Below are 13,641 nucleotides of genomic sequence, written 5' to 3'. Positions count from 1 at the left end.
TGGTAGGGCTGGAAGATGTCTCTGTAACATCCGGTTCTGTGCCTGCTTCAGTGTGCCAGGGCTGTCCTGGGCTCCTGAAGATTCTCCATCATTGGGTCTGGCCCAGGAACAGGCCAACCTGGAGAGGAATGTCATTTGAGACCTGGATTTTCGTGGGCAAACCTATAGTGTTTTGCAAACCAGGGCTTCAGATGTGGCTCCGTTTGGGGAAGTGATCATCTGACGGAGTCTGTTAGACTGAGACCTAGAGATTGCAGGGAAATGGCGGTGGCACCCCAGCTGTAGAGGCCAGTGGGTAGTTGTTTGGTGTGGCCTTTAGTCCCCAGGGAACCACAGCTTCCTTGTGCCCCACGGCCCGGCTGGCCTCAGGAGGCCTCCGTGGCCTTTTGTACCTGTCCTGCAGAAGCCAGATTCAAAGCGTTACTGCTCTGGGTTGTGTCTTCGCAGAGGTAGGGCTTTCTTCTCTCGCCCAAAGTTTGCTCCTGCAGAGGAGGCTCCCCTCCTGGCAGCAGAGGGCCCTGCAGCCTGTGTGGCCTCGAGCAAGTGAGGACTGTGATAGTGCTTAAGAGAAACATCTAAATTGGATAAAAACTCAGACTTCTTTTCCAACGAAGCAGATGAATAGGCTTGGAAGTGACGTGAGGGGGCCAAAGGAGGAATTGGTTTGACTAAAAACACTTGCTCTGGCCTATTTGTATTCCATCCAAAAGATGTTTCTCAGGGGAAGCTGCCAGTCTCTTAAATATCCCAGGAGCAGCGGCAGAAGAGCTGTAGGGCCTAGGAGGAGCCTCGGGGAGGAGACATTTTTCTCCCAGAAAAAGAAGCGACCAAGTGAAGGGCAGTCTTCACCCCGATGCCCTCCCAAGAGTGGCCTTGGTGCCAGGGTCCTGAGCACCGCAGGGATGGCAGTATCCACACCTCCTCTGCGGTAGCAGCGGTCCTCCCCCCGACAGGATCGCAGGCCCGCAGCTCGGGAGTGCAGCCAGGGCAAGTCCTCTCGGGAAGCAGCTTGGAGGGGATGCTGGAGGCAGCCGAGCCCAGGCAGGGTGGGTGGCCCGGGACAACGGCGGGCGGGCCTCGAGGTACGCTCGTGGCTGAGGTCCGACAGGCCATCCCGCCTAACCCCCGACAATTGGGAAGCGGATTTGCAGCCTCTTGCACCGGGGGACACATCTGAGTGAGAGAAATGAGCGGCTTCGGGACGACAGTCTAGTTGGAAAGGGGACCTGGGGTTTGTCTCCAAGCGCAGTCTCTACTTGGATCGGATATTTACGGGGAAGAATAGGGGCCTGGCGGGCCTGGGGAATGGGCCCGTTCTGCGTGAGGAGCTCCGCGCGCCCTACGTCCCGGGATCCCTGAGGTCCCCAGGGCCAGCGCCGCGGCGGACCGTCTCGGTCCCCGCCCAGCTTCTCCACCCTTGGCGGGCGGCGCTGAAACTCGAGCGCCAGGGGGCGGGCAGCGCGGCGGCGGGGGTGGCAGGGCCACGCCGACATTGGAGGGGACTGGGTGATGGATGGCGAGGGCGGGGCGCGCGGGGGGGGGGAGGGGGCGCGCCGGGCGCCCGGACCGAGCCGCCCGGCTCGCTGCTCCCGCCGGCGGAGCGAGGCTACCCTTTCTCCGCAGCGTGATTGATTTTCTGCTTTTCTTCTAAACTCTTCTTCTAGGGAGAGGCTAGTGGTAACAGGCCGAGCTGGATGGATGGGTATGGGGAGAGGGGCAGGACGATCAGCCCTGGGATTCTGGCCGACCCTCGCCTTCCTGCTTTGCAGCTTCCCCGCAGGTAAGGCACTGCCGTGGGAGCGCCCCCCGGGGGATCCCGCCTCCCATTTCCACGGGTCTTTGTTTCTCCCGCGCCCCGCGGAAGGCGTGACGGATGCCGTGGGGAAAGGGTGGGGGCTACTGGGGCTTCATTACAAAAAGGCTGGACGCGGAGGTCACTTGAGCCAGAGGTACCTCCTTCCGGGAAAGTGGGGACCAGGGATGCGTACCTAATTCCCTGGAGGAGGGGGAGAGGGGGTGGCCTGGCCTCGGAACTGGGGGCACTTTCCCTGGCTGCTCACCCGCCAGTTTGCAAACCTGCCGGCGCCCAGGGGTGGACCCGGGGCCGCTCCCGAGGTCCTAGCCAAGTCCCCGAGACCCCCTCCAAGTGGGACCCCCAGCCCGGCCCCACGCGGGGAGCCCAAGGACTGGGCTCAAACCCGCCCGTATTCCTGTTTGATAACATCCCGCGTCGCCCCCTGTTTGTTTTTATTGTGTCAGAAAGGGAGAGAATTTCAGAATTAAAGCTGAAAAAGCCCATCTGTTTCCAATGAATCCCCCATAGTTTTTCACAATGTTTTTGGCAGATCGCTGCTTTCAAATTCCTCCGAGCCCGGACCTCTTGTTTTTGTTGGGGGAAGGGAGACCAACTCCACAGAGAAGCATTTGTTCGTTCCCAAACGCTCCAGTTTCTTGACTTTTTTTTTTCCTTGGGGGGGAGGGGGGAGGCACGAAACTTAAATCCCTGCTCTGTTTTCTTTATAATGTTTCATAAAACTTTATTTCATTTTTGCCATATGCTATTCACAGCTGGGAAACACTAGTTAAACCCTTTATACCCATTTTTCTCTTGCTAAAAATACAAATAAACCCAGTGTCACGGGCCAAACGGTCCCCTGTTGCAAGGCGGAATCTCCAGGCCATTGTGCTGTTGGGGCTCTGAGGTGTCTTGCAAAAATGCAAGTTTGTTTCGCTCTGGAGCCCAAGGAGCGGATGCACAGCCCCCCATGCTCCACGGAGCTTTGCAAGAAAGGACTTGAGTTAGACTGGGATGGGGTTGTTTTGTTTGCTCCTCCGCCAACTGGGTTTCAGGAACTGGCAGAACTGGGCCATCCAGGCTACAAGTTACGGCTCCCCGCAGGCGGACCGTGCAGGCAGCTAAGGGGCCAGGGATCAGTTTACCTTCCGCCCCAGCCCTGCTGCGGGTGCCCCGGCTCGCCCTCTGGATCCAGCGCACCCAGTGCATACTCTGCAGCTGCACCCCCCTGGGGGCACCCTGGAGAGCCCTAACCTGTTCCCAGCCCAGGATTTCTTTGGGGAGGCCCAGGCCGGGGAGCAGGGGAGAGGAGTGGTGCCAGTGCCGCAAAGAGCCCTTGGACCTCCTGTGTCCCGGCCAGCCCGGGAATATTAAAGCCTCCACAGTGGGTCAAGCAGCTAGGCGTCCTCCTCTCTGCCCCCGCCATCCCCCCAACCCTTTCTAAGGCAGTTTCTCCATCTACTGAGAGGTCTGGCTGAAAGGCTGATTTGGTTGTCTCCCAGGAACCAAAAAAATATCATTAAAAATGGTCCTCTGGTTTAAAAGGAAGTTCCCCTTTTGGAGAGCAGGGGTTTGCGATATGTGTGCATCTCAGTTTGGTCTAGATAAAGATCCAGCCCATTGGAAGTTTTATCAGATGGGTTGATAAATGGCTTTTGTCCCTTGGCTGCCATGGGGGATGTGATCTCAGCTCCAAGCTGAAATTGAGAAGGGGGGCTTAGAGGCCCTTAAAACAACACCTTCCTGCTCTTAAAGTGGCAGCGCTCTTTAACTTCTTGGGGAGAGAGGGAGGAAAGGAAGGGCTGATGGAGCCCTCAGGGGCAGGGGGAGCTGCAGGGGCTACTGGTGGCAATTTTGTTTTTGTTTTTGTTTTCATTTGTCCATCTTTAAAACCTTCAAGTATCCCCCATAGTCTGGGGAGAGCTGGTGGGTTATGTAATTCACAACCCGAATTCCATCACTTTTGTTTCCAAGAAGCCCATTTCTTCTTGGCTTCAGGGCTGGTAACTCAAACCTGGCAGATAGAACAGATAGCTGCAGGACTGTCATGCCAACTGGCTAATGTTTCTTCTAATTTGAGGCCCTAACAGCTGCATTTAGTCAAAATTGCCCACCTTACTGAAAGCTGAGCTTTCAAGATCCCCAAACTCAGTACAGGGGCGGGGGGTGGGGTGGGGGGGTGCAGAAAGTTGTGTGCTCGAGAAACCCGGGTCAAAAGACAGTTTCTTCAGGCAGAGGTGAAATGAGCCATCTCCATGACAAAGAGATGGACTGTAATATTCTTTGATGCGTTGGCAGAGGGGCTGCTTTGGGGTCAAGTCAGAGAACCCTCAGATCTGGGGGACAGCAGGGTGGACGTTCGGTGGCCGGGGGGAGGAGGAAGCTCTGGCGAGGGCAAGGCACAGGGACCTTCAGGGACCCCTTGTGCCACGGCCTCTCCCACTGAAAACAGGTGGACTGTGGCTCCAGCAGCCGCGTGAAAGCGTCGGTTTGTTCGATGCTAGTCGACTTGAATGCCTGCCAGCAGTAACCCCAGGGGAGTGCAAATTAAATTGGACGTAGTTGTGTGGAGAAAGATGCCTTAATTTCTGCTAGACTGAGAGCGTTTGTATCATTCTGGAGTGTTTACATGTACTCGCCTGACGTTTATGGCACACCTACCGTGTTCCTGACTCGAGTGACGTCGGGGGCCCCTCATCTGGGCGAGGCTGGCATCTGCCGTCAGGAAACGGGAAAGGGGCTCCGCGGTGTCCCACGTGCTGTGAGCGTGTCTGCTGGGCCCGTGCTGCGTCCTTTAGTGGATGGACGGAGCGGCCCCGTCTTCTTGCTGCAGGGGACGGGGGCAGGAGAGGCTCCTTAGAACAGTCTTCCACGAGCAGTAGCCTCTTCAAAACACGATTAATAGATACGTTGATAACACGGAAACCGTTGGGGCTTCTTAAAACAGATTTCTAAGAGCAGCCCGTCCGAGGCGTATGTGGCCGGCACGTTGGCGTGCGTCCTGCAACCCCACGTGCGTGCTGTCCTCTGGCGGGATGGTTCTCAAAGTCTGGTCCCTGGACGAGCCCCGTCTGTCTCCCCTGGGCGCTTGCTAGAAACACAAGTTCCGGGCCCACCCCAGACCTGCTGGAGCACATACTATGGGGTGGGCCCTGCGGTCCATACTCTGTAACAGGCCCTGCGGGGGTTCGATGCACGTCCCAGGGTAAGGACTGCTGTGCTAAGAATTGCTGCCCTGCAGCCTTCCTTTTGTCTTTATTTTTCCCCTCTGTTGTTTTAAACAAACGGCAGCTGTTTTTACAGTGTTAGTCCTTGGTGGGGAAACCGAGGTTGGGGAGGCCCAGGCCCTCTGTAGCGTGCAGGCGCGTCTGTGGCATTAGAGACAAGAGACTATTTCTCGCAGAGCCATTCTTTAGAAATGTGCAAGCAAGGCAGTCAGCCTGCTTGCCACATCACAGCCCTCCTGGTAGGACTGTGTGTCCCAGAGCGAGAGAATGAAATGGTGGCCGGTTGCAAGAGCTAGGAGGCAGCGGTGCCAGCCAGCAGGCTGGTGCGGGACACCCCCGAGGGCCTGCCAGGGAGAGCGGGGGGTACAGTCCTACAGAGAGTTGGCCCCTTCGGCCCCGAGGGTAGTAAGGAGAGGACGTCTGGACTTCCGGGAACCCTCTGCAAGGCTGGAGAAATTGCTAGCCATCCCCCCAAAGCTCCGTGAGAGGGGGAGAAGAAGGTCCCAGGACCCTCTGGAGGTGAGAGGGTGGGCTGGGGCCAGTTTCCATATTGGGGGGCCGCCTTCCTAATAGAATTGGGCAGAGAACCCCCGATTTTGTGCTTTGGTTGAACAGTGAGGACCAAGATGCTGTCTCAGTATGTGGCTAAATCCAACCGGACGAAAATCGAAGGCACTGTTTCTTCCAGGTGACCAACCCACCTGGGTTTACCTGGGGCTTTTCTGGTTTTAAAACGGAAAGTCCCATGTCCTAAAAAAGCCTCCTCTGTCCTGGGCACCTATCCTTGGATGATTGCTCACCCCAGGTTCTTCCCCTCCTGCCCACCGGACTAGTACCGGCCTGTGTCTGTTAGGGATGCCACAGCCCAGGACCACGAAGGCCGGTCCCCTGGGGCTGGGCCTCCTGCTCCTGCCTGTTCTCATGGCCACTTGGCTACAAGCAGCTGTCCAGCTCGAGGACCCGCTTTCCCGTACCCCCCCCCCCCGCCACCGAGTTGCCAAATGACTTGCAATCCCTTTTCCAAAATAAATTTGTCTGCTTATAAAAACAAAACTCATTTTTAAACCGCAGGCTGAAAACCAAGTGAGAAAAGGTAAACAGCCCACACCCCACCCTCTCAGCAGACCGCTATCACTGACGAACACTCATGAACGTCCTTCGGGACATAGTATGTTTACGTTGTTCCCTCCAAAGCGTGATCGTTTGAAGGACAACAGTAATGTTTTGTTTTTAAAGCTCTTTGAAGCTTTACTGAGCAGCCACAGTATCTACCAGGCGCTCTGCTAAACGCATACCGACGGCGTCAGGTCATCACACCGTCCTGGTGCGCATCATCACGCCCACCGAAGAGGTGAAGAAACAGAGGGTCTGGGAGGTTGCCTGGTATCACACAGCCTGTCGGCAGCAGCAGAGCCAGAAGTAGAAAGAACCCAGACCCCCGCCTTTCCCACACAGCTGATCTTGTATCGGGACACTCATTGAACTTGCTGCGTAACTTATTAGACTTTGTTCTGTGAGTTTGCGTGGCTTTGACGTGGGGAGAAATAAGACACAAACTTTGGAGATAGGTGGTAGCAGAAGGAGGGATGAGCACATTTTGCGTGGATCTAGCTCCCTCGCCTCCTCCCAAGGCTCCTCTCTGCGCCCTCTCCGTCCCTGGCTTAGCTTTCCGGAGAGGATGCCACCCAGCCATAGGTTGGGAAAACCAGTTGGCAGGGCTGTCTCTGTGCAGATTTTCCTGAGTCAGATATTATGTCTTTTCGGGCTTTGCTTATTTATTCATCTCATGCACCATTTCACCCGAGCAGTCAGAATACCAAGACGCCCATTAAAGCTGTCCGTCCCTCCGCGCCCAGGTCCCTACAGAAAGGAGCCCATTATTGCTCCCCATGCTACGGAATGTCCCATGATCACAGGCTCACCTTCGTGTGTGTGTGTGTGTGTGTGTGTGTACACGTACACGTACCCTGGGCACGTGCCCAGCTGGCCTGCCTTTGCCCTCCCACGGCAGGAGGAAGGTGGAGGAGGAAGGCCTGCCTGCGGGTGGCGGTGACGGAGAAAAGCCACTTCAAATGAGTGTTGACCTGGAGTGGCCAAGCAGATGATCCCAGGGTTGCTGGAGGCAGAGCCAGAATGGAAAATTAGCATCTCCAGAGCTAGCCCTAGACTCAGGAAAACGGGTTATGCCTCACCTCAAAGCAGAAAGACTAAATTGCCCACCTGCAAGCTTCAATTATATCTGAAAAGTGATGTCTTTCTTTGCCCGTAACTGACCTCCTTGGGGAGCCCCGGCACCTCAGTTTTGTGTCCTAAGCCAGGGTGGTGTGGAAGTGGAATCCGTGCCCGGCCCTCGCCCACCATGGGGCCCTCCTACCCAGAGAAGCCCTTGCCTGCCTGACTGGCCGTTCTGTTTGCCGTTGACCTGGCTCCGTGTGGCCCCAGTGGGAGCTGGGGGAGGGCGTCCAGTTTGTAAGCTGAGGTGTGCCCTCTTGCTTGGCACTCGGCGTACTTTCTTGCAACAACTTGGCATGTCGGGGAGGCTGGGGCAGAGCGGGCCCGGCTGGGTGGGGCCAGGGGCAGTGCCTGTTGCCTCAGCCACCTCTGCCCACACTTGGCAGGGAGTTAACCCCTCACTCCCCAGGCCACCCTCCTCCCCTTCCTAGCTCACTTGAGATTCTCCGAGAAAATTCCTCTGGCCTCACTGTTTCTCCTGTAAGCCAGCTCCTGGAGGAAGCCCCCCCCCCCGCCCCAAGACTTCCAGTGCCTTCAGTGGGTAGGAGCCACGTTGGAGCCATGGGCTAGGCCGGCTCCCTGGGACAGTCTGCGTCCGGACTGGGGAGGAATGCCTTTTCAGAAAGGTGATCGATTCTGTCTGCTTGTCGCTCAGGTAAGGTTGTGTCTGCCATACCTGGTGAAATACCCAACCCGTCACCTGGGTGTGTTCCTTTCGGTGTCTGATGCCAAACACCTGCGTGTTTACACCGGGACGATGAGTGACATTCCTGCAAGAGCGACACAGACAGGCAGCCTCAGGCGTCTGTCAAGCAAGAAGACACCAGAATACTGCCCGGGCCAGAGTTTACCAAATACCGGCCCTGGGTCAGTTTGCTGTCCCCTTCTAGGTTCAGTGCAAAGGGACAGGAGAGGGTGCAGAATGGCCCGATGCTCCTTGGAGGCTGCTGGGTCTCAACAGGGGGCGAGGCAGGTTGGCCCTCCTGCCTGGCGCTCCTTGCCCACCACCTTCAGGACCCGTTCCACAGCTTGCGGCCAAGGAGGAGCCTTGGCACCAATGCTGCCCAGGGTGGGTGGGCGAGCAGTGAGGACGGGACAGGGAGGACTCTCGGGCTTCAGCATGGCCTTTCCAGAGCCCATGCAGCAAATTCTCTCCTAAGCTCTGCCTGCTTCTACCGCGATTGGAGCCACGGCCTCTGAAGTTACACCACGCCCTGAAATGGTGTGCAGGTGGCGCCGTGTGCTTACTGAGAACTACCCAGGAGCCCCTGGGTAATCAGGTGGGTCTAGTGCGAAGTCCTGAGGCTGGTGAAAGAAGACCACACGGGGCATGTCCACAGAGGGACTCGGCATAGGGGACGGCAAATGGGGTGGAGGGAGAGCGAGGGCCACGAGGGACCGTGGGGTGGCACGCAGAGTTGCAGGAAGTGGTTTCCACCCCTGGGGCGGAGAGTTGGGGGGACAGGTCGCTGAGGAGGGGCCCCCACCTGGCTGGTCTCAGTGCTTCTCAGTGGCAGCAGTGATGCTGAGGGGAGAGAAGGGCCACTGTCCCGTGGTGGTGATAGAGCCTGGGGACAGAAGGGGCAGCAGTGTGCGCCACCATCTCTCTCTTCTCCGTCCTGTGCCCCTTCGAGGTAGAATCCCACAGGGAGCCTGGTGGGGTCCCGCTCCTCACAACAGAGGGAAGTGGACATTCGCTTCCTCACGGGCACAGCTGGCACTCGAGGCTCTGGTGTCCGGCCCCAGTCCCCTGGCTCCACACCCACCGGGCAGCACTCAGCCCCCGGCCAACCTCAGCTGGCGGGAGGCCCCGTGTCTTCCTGGGACCTTGTCTGGGCGGCACCCATCGAATCCCACTGCCCTTCCAGACCCGATTGAAACGCTTCCGCGTTTCAGAAAGAAAGGATAGCATCTCCTGCCTCCGTGCTTCCATCATTGTTGCATTTTAGTACTCAGATGAAACTCTGCATTCTGTAAGTTTCCATGGCTTACTCTACCTGAGCACAGGAGCTCATGGGGGCTTGTTGCAGGAACAGCATGAAGCGCGGTGCCTTGCAGCAGGTCATGCAAGTTGCCAGGCAGAGGCCACAGCACTGCACACCCCAGCATGGCCATGGGGCTTGTCTGCAAACTGGGCTTTACCCCTTTAAGAAGAGGCAGGTTTTTCTGTTTCCTGGCTCACCCCACCCCTCCTGCCCAGCATCTGAAACCTGATCTAATCCCTTTGCACGCGGGTAATTTATTGGTCTATTGGGCTTTTCTTGGTGGCAAATTGCATTGTCTTTATTCCTGGGTTCAGGCTGTGGAGTGGCTCACCACATTCCTAAGACTCCTTTCTCAGGGCCCGTCCCTCACACCCCCTCTGCGCGCAGCCAAATAGATTTTATTGGGCTTCTTTGTCATGCAAACAAGGCGGTAATAATCAGGCTATTATTCTGAAAGATTGGGCTTGATTAACAGTTCAAAGGAGGTCTCTGAAAGCAGCTAATGCCGCTCTGGTGCACTCTGGTGGGTAAATATTTTCATCCCGCCTGGGACAGTGCAGCTGGTCCTCCGAGCTCCCTGCCTCCCTCTTTCTGCTTCTCAGAGGTGCCGGGTTGCTATCAAGGACAGTCATTGAGCCAGAAAAGCTGTGTGGCTGTGACTTCTCTCTCTGCTGTGTCCCAGTCCACGAGGGAGGTAGCCTGAAGCACCCCCCCGCCCCAAATGCGAAAGTTACATCTATGGGGTGCTACTGAGTAAGGAGGGTGGGAGCCAAGGATTCGGGACAAAAATGAGGGGCTCCTGCTCTCAGGAGACCCGAGGGCAGGAGGTGGCACTGGAGCTAGGGTATCGTGGATGACACAGACAGTTCAGCGGGGCCCACAGAGTGGCTGGAGGGTGAGGCCGAGGGTGGCGACACAGGAGAGCCGAGGGGCTGTCTTGGCTTGCAGGGTGGCAGCGTTCCAGCCTTTTCTGTGTGGCTCTACAGGGTGGATCGAGGTCCCGTGAAAGTCCCTGGGAGGCAGGTGGGGGTCCACCCCTGGAGCATCCCTGAGCCGGGGGCAGGGGGAACCGGCCCTGCGCTGGCCGAGTTCAGTGGCAGTGGAAGCTGAATGTCCACCAGGCCATGCTACAGGAAGATTTCCTACCTTGGGGGCTGGCTGGAGGTAGAAACCAGTGACCTCCGGCATCCTGCTGGCATCCCGCTGGCTCTGGGTTTTAAAACTCCCACGGCGCATCTTGAGAAGGCAACACAGAGGCTGGTCACAAAGTGCTCGTTGGGGCTTGTGACAGAGTCCATTGCACAGAGGACAGAGAGCGCTGGCCTTCACTGCACACGTCAGGGGCAGACAGGTCTGATGGATGCCCAGGGTTCGCTCCACCCCCAGTAAGTCTGGGAGACCCAAGCTCAGGCATCGCCTGCACCCTCCCCTTTCCCCATGCCAGCCACGTCTCTGCAGCCTCTGGATTCTCCCGTTTGTCCCCCTGTAGCTGATTCTGAACATGCTGTCCCAAGAGGCCTGGGTCAAAACAAAACACGCATCATGGGCTTCAAAGGACCGTCCGTCTCTGTGCGGTGCCTTTGCGTTTTCCTGGGCCTCTGCGGTACGGCCCGGGGGTGTGATCCTGGGCCTCTGCGGTACGGCCCCAGGTATGAGAGCTAGCAGAGGTCCCAAGAGCCGTCCCTGCCAGAGGACATGGTGGCCAAGAGGGAAATCTTACTTCCAATCCGTTTCTTTAATTCCCTGGCTCCAACCTTATTGGCTGTGTCTTGGATCTATCAAGAGGTGGTTGAAGGGCCAGAAGGGGCTGCCTTGCCGCCTGCAGCCACATCTCCGCAAAGGGGCTCGCACCGGTAGCCACGGGACCTGTGTCAGACTCCCAGACTCTGCTCTCCTTGCTTCTTGGGCACTCACATCGGAAAAGGCCAAGGTTTACTGCCCGGAATTCGGGTCTCATGGTTTTTTATTGGAGATACTGAACATAAAAACCAGCGCCCCTGGGGTCTCTTTGGCAGGTGACGCCTCGGCTGAGAGCTCTCCCTTTTGATGCCAGGCCAGGCTGCATTCCGGTCCCTGACCTGGGAGGCCTTCGGCCTGTGATTTAATGGGGTGGACACGGGGAGGCAGGATGGCTCCCAGGGGGTCTGGGGGCCCCTCGTCTCACCACCATGGGGACCATCCAGCCCTGGCATCCCTGACGCCCTTCCCCAAGACTGCAAGGAAATGACGGCCCCATGCATGTCCACTTGAGGCACATGGGCCCTGAAGAGAGGTGACAGGGGAGCAGTAGCCATCAAGTCCAGTCCCAGCCTGTCACTCTCAGTGGCCTCTTGCAAGCCAGCCCCCACCCTGATCTACAGTTTCTCCACCTGGAATGGTGCATGGGCTTCCTCTTCGACTCGTAAGAGGTGTAAGGGCCGAAGCTTTTACACAGCTGGAGACACCCAGGAAGTCAGATGTGTTGAAGCCATGGTTCTCAGACATGGTCATTTGTAGCCATCATGAGGGTCTCAAAGCTTGTGAGGGGCTTTTAAACACACACACACACACACACACACACACACACACATTGTACAAATCCAGAGTTATCACCCTCACTTGCTTCCTAGCTTGCTCTCCTGAGCAGGAGGTGGGGGAGGAGCTAAGCCAGCAAGGTGAGCGGAACCAGGGCCCCTGTGACAAGGGCTGAGCCAGTATCATACCTGTGGTTCCGCTGCATGCTGGTGCCTTTCTGAGTCCTCTCACGCTTTCAGCAGCCTCACACGGTAGCTGCTGTTACCCATTTTCCAGATGAGTACAGTGAGACACAGAAAAGTTATTTGCACAAGGTCACACAGTGTCAGAGCTTGGAATGCATCCATTCCCTGCCAGATTTCTTCTGCTGTTACCAAATTCTTAGGGGGTGGGGCTGTGAATGTGTTAACAGATGTCAGAGGCCTGCTGCCCCGGAAACACAGACCACTCCCCTCCACGGGCTGGGAGCTGTGGGAGGGCTGCCACAGCCCTCGCAGTGGGGTGGGAGTGTGTGCCTGGCCGCATGGGGTTATTAGGTCCTTCGCGGAAGGATCTGGACAACCGAGAGCCTGCACTTCATTACTACCTTTGGGTTTGTTTTTTCTCCAACAGTGTGGGTGCCTCTGCCCCGGCTGGGGCGTCCTTGGGTGTGCGCCCCCCCTCATGACGTGTCCCTTCCTTTCTCTGCAGCCACCTCCCCGTGCAAGATCCTCAAGTGCAACTCTGAGTTCTGGAGCGCCACGGCAGGCGGCCACTCCCCGGCTTCAGACGACGCCCCCGAGTTCTGCGCCGCCCTGCGCACCTACGCCCTGTGCACGCGGCGCACGGCCCGCACCTGCCGGGGCGACCTGGCCTACCACTCGGCGGTCCATGGCATAGAGGACCTCATGAGCCAGCACAACTGCTCCAAGGATGGCCCCACGTCGCAGCCGCGCCTGCGCACGCTCCCGCCGCCGGGGGACAGCCAGGAGCGCTCTGACAGCCCCGAGATCTGCCACTACGAGAAGAGCTTCCACAAGCACTCGGCCGCCCCCAACTACACGCACTGCGGTCTCTTTGGGGACCCGCACCTCAGGACTTTCACAGACCGCTTCCAGACCTGCAAGGTGCAGGGCGCCTGGCCGCTCATCGACAACAATTACCTGAACGTCCAAGTCACCAACACGCCTGTGCTGCCCGGGTCTGCTGCCACGGCCACCAGCAAGGTGAGGGTGCGCCTGAGGCTGTGGCGGCCCCGCGGGGTCCCCTCGTGGTCGGGAGGCGGCCTCCTACCCACCCCGGGGGCCTCCTGCGCCCAGCCGTGTCCTCATCCTCAGTAGATGAGCAGGTCATTTAGAAAGGAATGAGAGATTTTTAACGTTGCCTGGAGGGTGGTGCTTCTCAAGCTGCTGCACACCTGCACTGTGGGTGTGTGAGACCGGCTTTCAGGCTGGGGAGGTATCAGAAACCACATATGTATGGTTTGCAGAATCGGGCAGGGTAGAACAGGGTAGTGGAAGCTGCCATATCTAAAAGGCAGTTTACGAGTGCACTGTACGTGGGTGGTAAGGGTAAATGTTTGAGGAAACCTAGTTTCTGTCACGTACTGCGTGTGCACACCTGTGGCCCAGATGATGGCTCAGCCCTGTCCACCCCAGGTTCGCCTGCCTCCCGCACTCGCTTCCAGAGGGCCTCTGGTGACCGCATGTGCAGACTCGGCCAGAAGGAGGCGGGTGGACTCTCAGGTTCCAGGGGACACCTCTGCCCCCTTGGGGCTGGGCCCACCGGAGCCTCCGGGGTTTCCAGGTTGGCTGCGGGTCTGTTTTCCTGGGAGCAGCCCGCTTCCAGGGCACCACACTGGTCCACAAGGGTCTTTCTGTTCCTCCCCATCCCTCCCTATCCCAGAGGA

General features: G+C 57.8%; 1 protein-coding gene across 6 annotated transcripts in view; it reads left to right on the top strand.

Annotated features, from left to right (window-relative positions):
- Positions 1-13,641, top strand: part of RGMA (repulsive guidance molecule BMP co-receptor a) — a 28,499-nt gene that overhangs the window by 8,480 nt on the left and 6,378 nt on the right. For 3 of the 6 annotated variants that reach the window (XM_045824968.1, XM_045824967.1, XM_045824966.1), the window contains exons 2-3: positions 1,665-1,780; positions 12,444-12,958. In XM_045824968.1, coding sequence (XP_045680924.1) covers positions 1,699-1,780; positions 12,444-12,958 — 597 coding nt within the window. In that variant the 5' untranslated portion in view covers positions 1,665-1,698. Of the gene's footprint in view, positions 1-842; positions 988-1,027; positions 1,047-1,487; positions 1,507-1,664; positions 1,781-12,443; positions 12,959-13,641 lie in introns of those variants that run through there. The other 3 variants (XM_045824964.1, XM_045824970.1, XM_045824969.1) reach the window with 3 other exon arrangements.

Source organism: Phyllostomus hastatus, unplaced genomic scaffold (genome assembly GCF_019186645.2).
Source record: "Phyllostomus hastatus isolate PE091 unplaced genomic scaffold, TTU_PhHast_1.1 phas_scaffold_555, whole genome shotgun sequence".
NCBI classification, from domain to species: Eukaryota; Metazoa; Chordata; class Mammalia; order Chiroptera; family Phyllostomidae; genus Phyllostomus; species Phyllostomus hastatus.
This window is presented reverse-complemented; position numbering and strand designations above follow the sequence as displayed.